Source organism: Balaenoptera acutorostrata, chromosome 13 (assembly GCF_949987535.1).
Source record: "Balaenoptera acutorostrata chromosome 13, mBalAcu1.1, whole genome shotgun sequence".
Taxonomy (NCBI): Eukaryota; Metazoa; Chordata; class Mammalia; order Artiodactyla; family Balaenopteridae; genus Balaenoptera; species Balaenoptera acutorostrata.
In genome coordinates, this window is record NC_080076.1 from 2589411 (window position 1) to 2602153 (window position 12743).

Sequence of the window (12743 nt, forward strand, 5' to 3'; positions counted from 1 at the left end):
CTTGCAGAGAGTGTGGCTTTTAAACTAAGTAGTAAAAGGACCATTTCCTAATCCAAGCTAAGGGCTTCACAAGCACCTCAAGCAGGTAGTTCTAAACTTCCTTTAGTGATGCTACAACGTTTCATTTTAGCTACCCGCAAACTAAGCATTTATGTTTTTAAAAATATCTTTATTGAGGTGTGATTCACATGCCATACAATTCACCCGTTTAACGTGTACAATTTGGTGCTTTTTTTAGTTTAGTCATAGATACGTGGAACCATCACAACAATCAATTTTAGAACATTTTCATCACCTCACAAAGGAACTGCACTCTTCTGCTGTCACCCGCGCCCCCCGCCCCGGGACCAGCCTCCCAGCCTGCAGCCCTAAGCAACCACTAATCGACTTTCTGTCTCTAGATTTCCCTATTCCGGACATTCTGTGTGAATGTAATCATGTAATATGTGGTCTTTTCTGTCTGGCTTCTTTCACGTAGCCTAATGTTTTCAATGGTCATCCATGTTGTAGCCTGTGTCAGTGCTTCATTCTTTTTTAAGGTCAATAATATCTCTTTGTATGGATATACCACATTTTGTGTATCCATTCATCCATTGATGGGCAGTTGGGTTGTTTCCGCCTTTTGGCTATTATAAAGAACTCTGCTATAAACAAAAACTCATAGACAAGTTTTTGTGTGGACATATGTTTTCGTTTCTCTTATATAACTTCGGAATTTTAAAAAATCCTGGATTTTCGTATACTCATATCATCAAAAATGCTTCCTATGTTTTCCAGACAAATCTAGAAAAGGAGTCCTGGATTTGAAATCTCATCTCATTGAGAGTTGTAACATCATGGCTCTTTTCCTCTGGAGTCCACAGTGCTGAGTGGGAAGCATTTTCAGTGCCTTTAGTCATAAATCTATTCAAGTTAATCATTCTAGCCATCCTCCCACCCCGCCTTACCCGCAACCCCAGGCCACCACTAATGTACTTTCAGTCTCTACAGATTTGTCTATTCTGGACATTTCTTAAATATGCAATCATACAACAGGTATGTGTATATGTGTGTGTGTGTGTGTGTGTGCGTGTGTGTGTGTGTGTGTCTGGCTTCTTTCACTTACATAATGTTTTTAAGGTTCACCCGTGTTGTAGAATATGTCAATACTTCATTACTTTCTACTGCTGAATAATATTCCATTGTAGGAAAATGCCATGTTTTACTTACCCGTTCATTAGTTGGTGGACATTTGGGTTGTTTCCACCTGTTGGTATCACAGATCATGCTGCTATGAACATTTGTGTATGAGTTTTTGCACGGACATATGTTTTCACTTCTCTTGGGCATGTACCGAGGCTGCACCTGCAGGGTCACATGGCGACTCTATTTCTGAGGGGCCATCAGAGTCTCTTCCGCAGCGGCTACACCATTTCACTACAGCGTACGAGGGCTTCCATGTCCTCCCAACAATTCTTGTTATCAGTTTTTTTATTTTATCCAGCAGTGTCTTGTGGGTTTTGATTTGCATTCCCTTAATGGATAATGTTGATGAGCATCTTTTTCTGGGCTTATTGGCCATTCATATGCCTTCTTTCTAGAAATGCCTATTCAGATCCTTGGCCAATTATTTTAATTGGGTGATTTGTCTTTTTGTTGTTTAGTTGTAGGAGCTCTTTATGTATTCTGGACACTAGACCCTTATTAGATAAATGATTTGCAAATATTTTCTCCTATTCTCTGGGTTGTCATTTCACTTTCTTGATCATACCGTTTGCAGCCCAGAAGTTTCAAATTTTGACGAAGTCCAGTTTATCCATTATTTCTTTTGCTGCTTGTGCTTTTGGTGTCACATCTAAGAAACCGTTGCCTAGGCAGCACTTGCTTTAATGACTAAATTAAATCTAATTCTCAGTCATTCTCTAATCCTTGTCATGTGGTCCCTGCTTTCAAATTATTCTTTAAAAGTGGAGTTTTGATGACTCACAAAATGTCTTCATGAAAAACTCATCACCGTCCTATATGTTTGTGAACAGATTCACGATTTTCACCCCCTCTCTGTTGCTTCTCTTTGTTTAGACCAGTGGCTCTCAACCAGGGGACCCCCCCCATCCTCCGGACATTTGTCAATGTCTAGAGACATTTCTTGTCACAACTGCAGGGGCTACTAGCATCTCCTGGGTAGAGGACAAGGAGGGAGCTAAACATCCCATGACACACAGGACAGCCTCTACCCCACAACAAGGCTTATCCAGCCCAAAATACCAATAATGTAGCATTCAGAAGCCCTGGTCTAGATGAGCAAAGGTCACACTTTTGCCTGAATATCTCCATCCTGCTCTGACGCTGCATAAAAAGGGACATGCCATTGAGATGAGTCAGTTTATATGAGTCTGATTGTCATTTTTCTTCATATTCTTTACATTGATCCCGTAAGCTTTCACTGTTTTGCTAGTATCGTCTGTTACTTGTCCAAATCCAGCCAAGAGCAAGACTGTGATCCTTGTTTATTTTAAGAAATAAACCAAAAATGCTGAATAATAAGTGCAAAGTAATAAGAACTATTTTTATATACTTCTTATTACTTTGTACAAACAATACACTTACACAGGCATACACACAGGCACACACACACTCATAGACATACACACGTATACACATAAACACATACACACACGCACACGATTTTTTCTGGTGTTGATACTTTAGTACTTTAACAGTTTCAAACAAAGTTTATCACCAGATTTAAATAACAAGAACACGCAGGAGGATTTCTTCAGCCACAGAAAATACCAGTAGATTCGACCCTCCCCGCATGCGTACTGGTCCCTGAAGCACCCGCACCGCCCTGGGCTGATGGGCTGTTGGCCGGGACGGTCTCCTTGCTTCCCTCTCCCCCTCCGGTGGCAGCTGAGATCTCTGAGATGTGATTAGAGAGCAGTGCTGTAGGAATTTAAGCTAAACACGTACAGCCAGCCCATATGGGGCCTAGATTTATTCTGAGCGTGAAAGGAATGATTTGCTTCTTAAAACAAAAAGAGAGAGAGTTTCCCTTAGAGAGATTCCACAGTTTTCCTTGACAGCACAAAGTGTTCCCAGAGCGAGGCACTGCCTGGAGAGCATCCCGGCCTCCACCCCAGCTGCCCACACCTCACGTCTTGGCTCCCGCTGGCTTATCTCCTTCCTGGGAAGACGCTGGACCGGGGTGTCCCAGCGACCCCAGTGGCGGAGCCCATGCTAGCTCCCGGGAGTCAATGGGCAGGACCGGGAGCTGAGGGGGTGACCACCCCGGAGACGGGCGACATTCCAGCACCCTGGATGCAAGTCAGCCCGTCAGGATTCCCATCGGGGACACTCTGCCTTCAGACTCTGCAGCTGCTGTCCACACTCTGCTTGAGTCCCCGGGTTGACACCTCCAGGGAGAAATGAGTGGGAAGAAGGATTGTGTCACAAAGCGTGTATCAGAGCAGCGAGTCCACAAAAGATGTCCAAAGATGCTCGCTTGTTGCCATCGCTCCTTCTGTTTCTTCTTGGAATTATCTCCCCAGCGTTATGGGAGGGCTTCTCTGCCTTTCCTCTGATGAAACCAGAATCTTAAAAATATCTTCAATTCACAGGAATTTCCTAATCAGACAGCAACAACCTCTGAGTTATGACGCTCATTTCACACTTAAGCAAACGAAGTAGAGGAAACTCCGATTGTTTTCCCAAAGTTACCCAGCTAGCAGGTGGGGTACCTGGAGTCAAGTCCAGGAAATGGGCCTCAGAGACCCAATTCTTAAGCTTTTGTGCAAATAACAATTTGGTGCGGCATACTATGTATGTCGCTGATCCTATGCCCCCAAACCATTTTCAGCGAATTTCTAGGTGGATTAAATCTATCAGCTACGTGAATATGGCAGAAAAGAAAAGAAAAGAAATATTTGTATTTTAGTAACATCCCCTCCACGGTGACCTCAGGTCAAAGATACGTGTGGTGCCCTGAGAAACAGCAGACAGACTTACGTGGCACTTAGATGAGGGTCATAAGGCCAGACGGTGACTGGTACCCAAAGCATCTGACCAGCCTGTGTTCTGTAAAGCAAGCCCGTGAGGCTGAAACGTGGATGAGGAGTGTGATGGATGAAGGTGTCCCTGGTGAAGCCGTAATGAAATCTCTGCTGGGTTTCTTCTTTCCTCTTTAAGATGACATCAGTCAAGCATCAGATGCAGAAGGAGCACAGTGTGGGAGGACAGATGGCCGTGACCAATGCAACTTATCTTGCTAAACATCCTAAGAATTAAAAACGGTGAATCACTATGTACTTTTTTCCTAGGGTGTCTCAGAAAAAGTAAGTGTGATGCCGGCTCAGTAGGCTGGCTCACCCAGTACTAGTTTAAATGGCACTGATCTGATAGGAGTTGGCTTGATGGTTCTCTGATTTTCTTTGTGAAACGTCCATTTTGTTTACTGCATGTGAACATCCCGAGGAGGCCCCACGTCTCATCTCTCTCTGCATCCTTGGCTCCTACTACAAGGTCCGCATGGGAATTAATGAGTGAATGGGAATACAATTAAGGAAACAGAACCAGATAAGGCTGTCCCTGCGTCTAAACCCATGATGTCCCACTCAAGTTTTATGGCATCTCAGGAAATGTCTTTTTTTTAAGGTACGGCCAACTTCTCAAAATCAATTCTCACTTCTCCTTCTTTTTTTGTTAAGCAACCTGTGGTGGACCGTGTCTCAGATACTAACATGTAACTGGTTTTTCAGTTTAGAATGTCACTTGTTAAATGTTTCACACCTTTCCTCTCCTGATATGTGTTTTCTAGTTTGAATCAGAACTTTTGAAAACTTTTTAACTTTTTAAAAATGTGACTGCGGTGTTTTCTTTTCCTCTCCCAGAGCTTTCTTGTTATCTTTCAGAAGTTTCTACAACGATTAGAAACTTATCCTCTGGGCCATTCATTCCTCCTAAAATTGCTACCTTGAGACCTTCAGTGTTTTAAAAAGGCAAGGCTGATTAAAATCATATTGTCCTCTATACTCGTGTGTGTGTGTGTAAATAGCTGTACCAAGTAGAAGAACATCTCTAAAAATGGCAGTGAAGCACCTGAATGATGGGGTCTGTTGCCAGAGGTTTGGGCAAGATGGTTAGAAAGTACGGCAAATTGCTTAAATCATAATTCATATTCTGCCAATGTTGGTGGATAATGAATCTCACTTATACTTAGAAGTATTTTAAAGTCTACATCAATAACTATGGGAGTTTTGCTTGTTGTATTTACCTCTAAAATTCATAGGGAGAAGTAAGTGGATTCTTACATATTTAGGCTGATGGAAAGGAAAACAGGCACAAATATTTTTTTTTAACATCTTTATTGGAGTATAATTGCTTTACAATGGTGTGTTAGTTTCTGCTTTATAACAAAGTGAATCAGCTATACATATACATATACCCCCATATCTCCTCCCTCTTGCGTCTCCCTCCCACCCTCCCTATCCCACCCCGCTAGGTGGTCACAAAGCACCGAGCTGATCTCCCTGTGCTATGCAGCTGCTTCCCACTAGCTATCTGTTTTACATTGGGTAGTGTATATATGTCCATGCCACTCTCTCACTTTGTCCCAGCTTACCCTTCCCCCTCCTGTTCCCAAGTCCATTCTCTACGTCTGTGTCTTTATTCCTGTCCTGCCCCTAGGTTCTTCAGAACCTTTTTTTTTTTTGATTCCATATATATGTGTTAGCATACGGTATTTGTTTTTCTCTTTCTGACTTACTTCACTCTGTATGACAGACTCTAACTCCATCCACCTCATTACAAATACCTCCATTTCGTTTCTTTTTATGGCTGAGTAATATTCCATTGTATACATGTGCCACATCTCCTTTATCCATTCGTCTGTCGATGGACAGTTAGGTTGCTTCCATGTCCTGGCTATTGTAAATAGAGCTGCAATGAACATTGTGGTACATGACTCTTTTTGAATTATGGTTTTCTCAGGGTATATGCCCAGTAGTGGCATTGCTGGGTCGTATGGTAGTTCTATTTTTAGTTTTTTAAGGAACCTCCATACGGTTCTCCATAGTGGCTGTATCAATTTACATTCCCACCAGCAGTGCAAGAGGGTTCCCTTTTCTCCACACCCTCTCCAGCATTTGTTGTTTGTAGATTTTTTGATGATGGCCATTCTCACTGGTGTGAGGTGATACCTCATTGTAGTTTTGATTTGCATTTCTCTAATGATTAGTGATGTTGAGCATCCTTTCATGTGTTTGTTGGCAATCTGTATATCTTCTTTGGAGAAATGTCTATTTAGGTCTCTGCCCATTTTTGGATTGGGTTGTTTGTTTTTGTGCTATTGAGCTGCATGAGCTGCTTGTAAGTTTTGGAGATTAGTCCTTTGTCAGTTGCTTCATTTGCAAATATTTTCTCCCATTCTGAGGGTTGTCTTTTCTTCTTGTTTATGGGCACAGATATTATGAAGAAATCATAACGGCTTGAATGCACTCAGATACTTACAGTCACGGACACAATTTAAGAATCAGAACACACTGGGACAAGGACACTCAGGGAGGGTCCAGGTCATAGGCCTGACTGTCTTGTATGTCTGAGGATTTTATTGCATTTTATAATTTACAGGACGCTCTTATTTCTTTATCATGAAAATTCCATTACCTTGGACACATCACCTTGATTTTGTTTGTGTTGCTTTTGGACATTTTGCATATTGAAAATGTGTTATTTATGAGGATTTTTTAAAATTAATTAATTAATTTATTTTTGGCTGCGTTGGGTCTTCGTTGCTGCACGCGGGCTTTCTCTAGTTGCAGCGAGCGGGGGCTACTCTTTGTTGTGGTGTGCGGGCTTTCCATTGCGGTGGCTTCTCTTGTTGCAGAGCACGAGCTCTAGGTGCCCGGGCTTCAGTAGTTGTGGTACGTGGGCTCAGTAGTTGTGGCTCGCGGGCTCTAGAGGGCAGGCTCAGTAGTTGTGGCGCACGGGCCTAGTTGCTCCGCAGCATGTGGGATCTTCCCAGACCAGGGCTCGATCCCGGGTCCCCTGCATTGGCAGGCAGACTCTCAATCACTGCGCCACCAGGAAAGCCCTGTGGCCACTTTAACGTGTGGATGTTCTGTCACCTCAGCCCAGAAGGCTGTGTAAGGCGTGGGCGTAAGACGCAAGATGCCTCTTCGCCACGATGCCATTCCAGCCTTTTTTTTTTTTTTTTTTCAAGTTCTGCACAGAAGGTTTATTGGTTCCTCTTGGAAAGGGCCCCCTCCCACCGTCTGTCCAGGAGCTGCCTTTGAAGCCGGTTCTGGCTTCCCCCAGCTCTGGGTCGACCATTTTGTTCCCCGAGCGTCTGAGTCCCTGGCAGACGGCGTTCACTCGGGGTCGGCGGGCACCAGGTTGCTCTGGAAGTGTTTAAGGATGTGGTTCTCGATCACCTGTTGCACTTTCCTACGTCCCAGTGCCACGGCGATGTGAGACGCAAGATGTCTCTTCGCCGTGATGCCATTCCAGCCTCAGCAGTGGAGATGGGGAGGTTGTGTGACCACGCTGTCTGCCTCCACTCACTGAAAGCAAAGTGATTTGCTTTAAAGACCTAGCTTTTCCTCTGAACCTGAAGCACCATCATCCCTGACACTCCACGCTGTTTCACTAACCACCGAGAGAGAGAACACTGTCGGTTCTAGTTGGAAGATGCTGGTGATTTGTAAGGAGCATCCTGATTTTAAAATGTGGAAAAACATATCCACAACGATTTACAATGGCAGCTAAATTGTATTTAATTAATTACTTCTCCAATAAAGCTTATTATTTTGTAGTTAGTGAAGGATATGATACTGACACCAGCCTAGAAGGGAGATGTGAAACAAACACATATGATAGGAATTTATGATGATGAAAGGATCTACCAAGAAATTCCTTCTCTTCCAAGTTTTACTCTCCTCTAAAAATAAATAGGTAGACATGAAAAAATACATACTACACCACCTTTGGCTCCCTCTGCTGAAACAGAAGTTATCTATTTTAAACTATTCTTAAACAGCATAAAATTGAAGTTTTCTCTCCAGCACTTGCTAGATACCAGGCACTGTGCCCGGTTTGGGGCTAGAAAGTTTTATCAGGCAAGGCCCCCGTTCTCAAGAAGTTTACAGTGTGGTGGAGAGACAGAGAAATAAACAGACGGGGCGTTTGTGATGGTGTCTGCAGTAGAGACCAGCTCAGATCTATGGCTGGGGGGACAGGAAGGGGGCTGGGGGCAGGGAAGCCACTGAGGCGGGGATGGGGGCTGGGTGAGGTCAAAGTTCCCAGAGGCTCTGACCTCTGCCTGGACTGCCCCCCCCCCAAGGTCAGGAGGTAGGGTGTGGTCCAGACAGAGAGATTGGTCTGAAAAAAAGTGATGCAAAGTAAGCATGGAGACCAGAGTACAAAGCGGCGGACCCTCTTGTGGATCTGGCCAAGTTAGGCACTGTCTCTAAAAGATTATGGTGTGACTCGTTCAACCTCCAGAAATGTATCTTGTACAACGTTGAGTAGGCGAGCAAGGCTTAAGGCAGCATTGAGCATAACTGTAGACGAGGCAGCAGGGTACAGGGTCCTCAGAGGGAGGCTGGTCACCTGGCAAGAGAGATGGAGAGAGGTGCCAGGTCCCTGCCGACCAGGGCAGCGTGGGCAGTGCTGCGTGTCCTGGGGGACACGATCTCCAGGACTCCTGCTTAAGTGACAAAGCAAGAAGCAGAGCAGCGTCCAGAGTGTGATGGCATTTACGTAAAGGTAAAAAGGAGGAAGAAGGGAGTGAACTTGTGCAATGGCTTAACTGTGCCCAGACTGTTTTGGAGGAAGACAGAAGCTGGAAGCACATCCACAGGGGAGGTGGGCGGCCGGGAGGTACCCAGGGATCCCGCCCTTGTCACCATGACCCTCGCAGTGCCCTCTGAATTTGATGTCAAGTGCAAGCGTTCCATATGAAAATATTTAAATAAACTTGATTTAGAGTAGAAACTGAACCATATCTACTCTGTGCACTTAAAATTTTAAACTCAAATAGCACCCTGGGGTTCCACAAAAAAGCAGAAGGGAGTCGGGTGGGAGGGGAGTGAAGAAAGCTCACCTCTGAGGGTGCAGATTCCCAGAGGAACGAGGGCGGAGGTGGGTGCCCAAGCCCAGGCCTGTGGCCCGGCCCAGCCCACGTGGCGCCTGCCACTTCCCTCAGCTGGCCAGCTGGGCCGAGGACGTTTGCATCATTCCTGCCCCTGCAAGGGGCTCTCCCCCAGGGCCGTCCTGCCCGGCTGCCACTGAGCAAAGTTGGAACTCAGGGGAGTCAGGTTTGGTGTCAATTTCATCCCACGCTTTAAACTCACAGCCCAAAACAGCGACCAAGTGGACAGGCTCCTGAAATACATGGGATGATGTTTAGCTCGTTTAGTTTAATAACTTCGATTTCTTTTGTTTGAAAGTATATCCACTGGAGCAAGAGAATGCTTGCGTGCTCAGGCAGAGAAAACGAGCCAGAATTCAGAATCCTCCACAGAACACACACCCTGAATTGAGATTGCATCTCATACCTTGAAGACAGACATGAAAATGTGTTTATTGGCTCCAAAATGTATCAAGAGAAGAACGCATTAAAGCTTCCTGTTGATAAAACACTATATCTTAAGAAAGGGCTGTGTTGTGTTGTTTTTTCCAGGATGGTGAAACTAACAGAGGAGAATCTGAAAAAAAGAGAAACCTTCGTGACCTTTCCCGGGAGACCTCAGAAGACAATGACGTGTTTGGTACGTAATATAATAATTAGAAGATGTGATTTCATATGAGAATCGTGCGCAAACACTTTCTCATTTGGAGAAGGTCTTAATTTTTTTAATTACGTGAGTAATCCGTGAATCTGTTCTCATTATTAGAAATGCAGCCTCTATAGAAACCTGGAGGCCAAGCCCACTCCATCGGCCTTCTGGGAACGTCCATTCGTTCTCCCCGATGGGACCGCCCTGGCCGCCCATGGCAGCCGTCCTCATCTTGTTTTTGCTTTTGGTTTTGTTTCGCATGCCTTTTTGTACCCACAGACATCGGACATTTCCCAGATTTTCCCTTGCTATATGCTATGTCTCTAATCATCTACTTGATCAATTGGGTGTGGGCATTGGGAGGCCAAGCAGTTCTGGTAAAAAAAAAATAGCTAACAAGGACGGGAGATAGTCCCAGAGCCTGGATACGGTGGTGTTTATTTTAGCTACGAAGAGTGACTCAGGAGGTGTTGGGAAATGTGTTTTCTGTAGAAGTTTACTTTTTCATCATCCTAGAGACAGAGGTTGCCTCTCACCCCAGGAGTGAGCGGGCAGGTGCCACCCATTCCTGTATTAACGCTGTTGGGTCCACCTCTGCCGCGTGACAGTGACCCTGGATTACTTGCCCAGCGTCACAGGCCAAACTGGAACACGAGCAGACCTGCCCGTGGGCATCGCTCTTTTCTCCACGTATTCGTATTCCTGGAGTGTGAGGACCCAACGCCAGACCCTGAGGTCTCATTTATCAAAACTAGAGGGCCCGGTTTTCTAGCTGCTAAGATAAGCCTTGGCCACAGTCAGCCCAGCCTGCAGGTCTGACACTCAAGGAACAAGGCCTCCCCACCGTATTCCTGGCCTGATCTCTGCTTATTTCTGGAAAGGGTTTCTTTACGCTTCCCTTGTCAGGCAGGAAAATCCATCCCAATTTTCTTTGTTCCTGATTTACCTGCTCTTTTTGAAAAATCCTTTCCTTCTCTATAATTCCTTCCTTCTTGAGCAGAACACATAATTACAGAAGTACCGCTGCCCGCTTTTTCAGTGTCATAAGCTTCCATGAAAATCAGCGTAACCCCAAGGCCCAGAGACAAAACACTGAGGATTAGTTAGATGGAAATCAGACAGGAAATCAGTTACTCTCTCCCGGATTCTACCTGCTTCACGATGATTTCCATAGGGATTTTTTGGACCTGAACACAGTCCAGCGCCTCTAGGTAGTGGGGTTTCCACTCCTTAGGGGCAGAGGAAGGAGTAGAGGATGGCATCCTGGCTTGGAGAGTAGCGTGTGGCCTTTGCACTATAGAGGGAGGTACGTCTGTCAGTGACTTTAGCGCTAAATCTGCCTGTAAACCTCTAAGATAAAGGTGCCTTTAGCCCTGTATTCCAACTGCATATGTGTATAAACACATAAAAGAGAATGACAGAGTAGAAATGTCCATAGTTAGGTTCTATATATGAATAAGAGTCAGTTTTAGATTTTTTTTTTGGCTAAGCTTACTTATTTTTAAAGCAAGCATCATATTTATCATTCCCCAGGTTTACCACTTTTAGGATTATTCGAAACAATGTCAGCCAGTCTTTTACTGTCAGATACACACACACACACAACACAATTATATTGCATGTATATAGTACCTGTATGACATAGCATGAAAAAGATCTATAATAAGCCTTTTCCTTAAGTTATAAACATGGTGTAATTCCTGAAGAACTTTTAAAGGCAGCCCTCTTTAACCTTCTCAAATGCATACTCAATTTGGAGAAATTTTTTATTATCTGGAGTTGAATGTGAAAGCCAATGGAAATGCAGATGTTTCAGTCCTGTCACAAAGTTAGATTTGCCTTTTACTGGGAAGAATAATGCCACAAGCCAGCTTCTGCCTGTCTTGTCTACTGTGACTTTGCGGTGCCTTGAACGCTAAGACAGGCTGGAATATCTGCTGATTGGCGGTACCGCTCCCAGGCCAAGCTCTCAGCCCATCAGCGCGATTAGGGAGTAGTTCCCTAATCGTCACCTTCAGGGCATTGCAGCTGATGCCGCTGAGTCACAGCAGAGGGGAAGCGTGACCACGAGTGAGGGTGACCCGGGACACCTCCTGGGTTCCACTGCTCTGTGCTCTGCCATCCTGAGTCACACGGACGTGGGCCCTGCAGAGCCGTCGGGCGTCTGCTTTTGAACTTCATAGTCTCCCACTCCTAACGCTTTCCTGGGGTCCAAAGCCACCGCAGTCTAAAGGTGCAGAGTGATGAGGGGAAAAGAGGCTGAAATAATCTTGGCTCTCCATCTTGACAATCTACTTTCGGAGGAAATATGTACGATTTCCTTTTAAATCCTGAAGTGTTGTACAAATGTCACTCGACGTGAAATCAGCGGCTCCCTCCCACTTTACAAAAAGGTCTTTCCCTGACTAGACAGAAATTCCCCGAATCTAAGAGGAAACGACGCTTTCGTGATGTTCCATGAACCACGAGTCACCAGCAGGCACTTAACGATACTCGTCAGGCTCCTGGTCATCATTCTGTCCGTGTGTCAGCAGAACTGGGGGCAGGTGAGGGATGTGGGGAAGGCCATTAGCCTTCCCCTAACCCACGTCTTCAGGACACTCGTACCCAGGGTCTCGGTGGAGGTTGGTAAGGCCAGCTTTGCGAGAGTCCTGCAAGGCGTCCCGACTGGGGACTGTTCTGGAGAGTCCAGAGGCTCTGTGGGCGGCGCTGAGCCCCGCACAGGTGCCTGAGTCACTGGCTCACGTGCCTGATGCATGAGTTGCATAACTTAAACCAGGGGAACTTCCTCCGTGTGTGGTGAACGCCTTAGGACTGACTTGGCAACGTGCTTAAGAGCTTTATTTACTTTTTCGTTCTCTGGGAAAGTTTCACTGAAGGATTTAGATCTAAGTAATAACTCATTGGAGCGCACTTGTAAATCTCCTCCTGTAATTTCTCCTCTGACTCTGGGGCATTACACTTGGGGAGTTTTGCCTGGTCACCCAAAGA

General features: G+C 45.2%; 1 protein-coding gene across 4 annotated transcripts in view; it reads left to right on the plus strand.

The window, feature by feature from the left end:
- The window catches only part of MBP (myelin basic protein), a 116066-nt gene that overhangs the window by 45393 nt on the left and 57930 nt on the right, over nucleotides 1–12743 (plus strand). For all 4 annotated transcript variants that reach the window (XM_057526979.1, XM_057526980.1, XM_057526981.1 and 1 more), the window contains exon 3: nucleotides 9656–9743. In XM_057526979.1, coding sequence (XP_057382962.1) covers nucleotides 9656–9743 — 88 coding nt within the window. The remainder of the gene's footprint in view (nucleotides 1–9655; nucleotides 9744–12743) is intronic.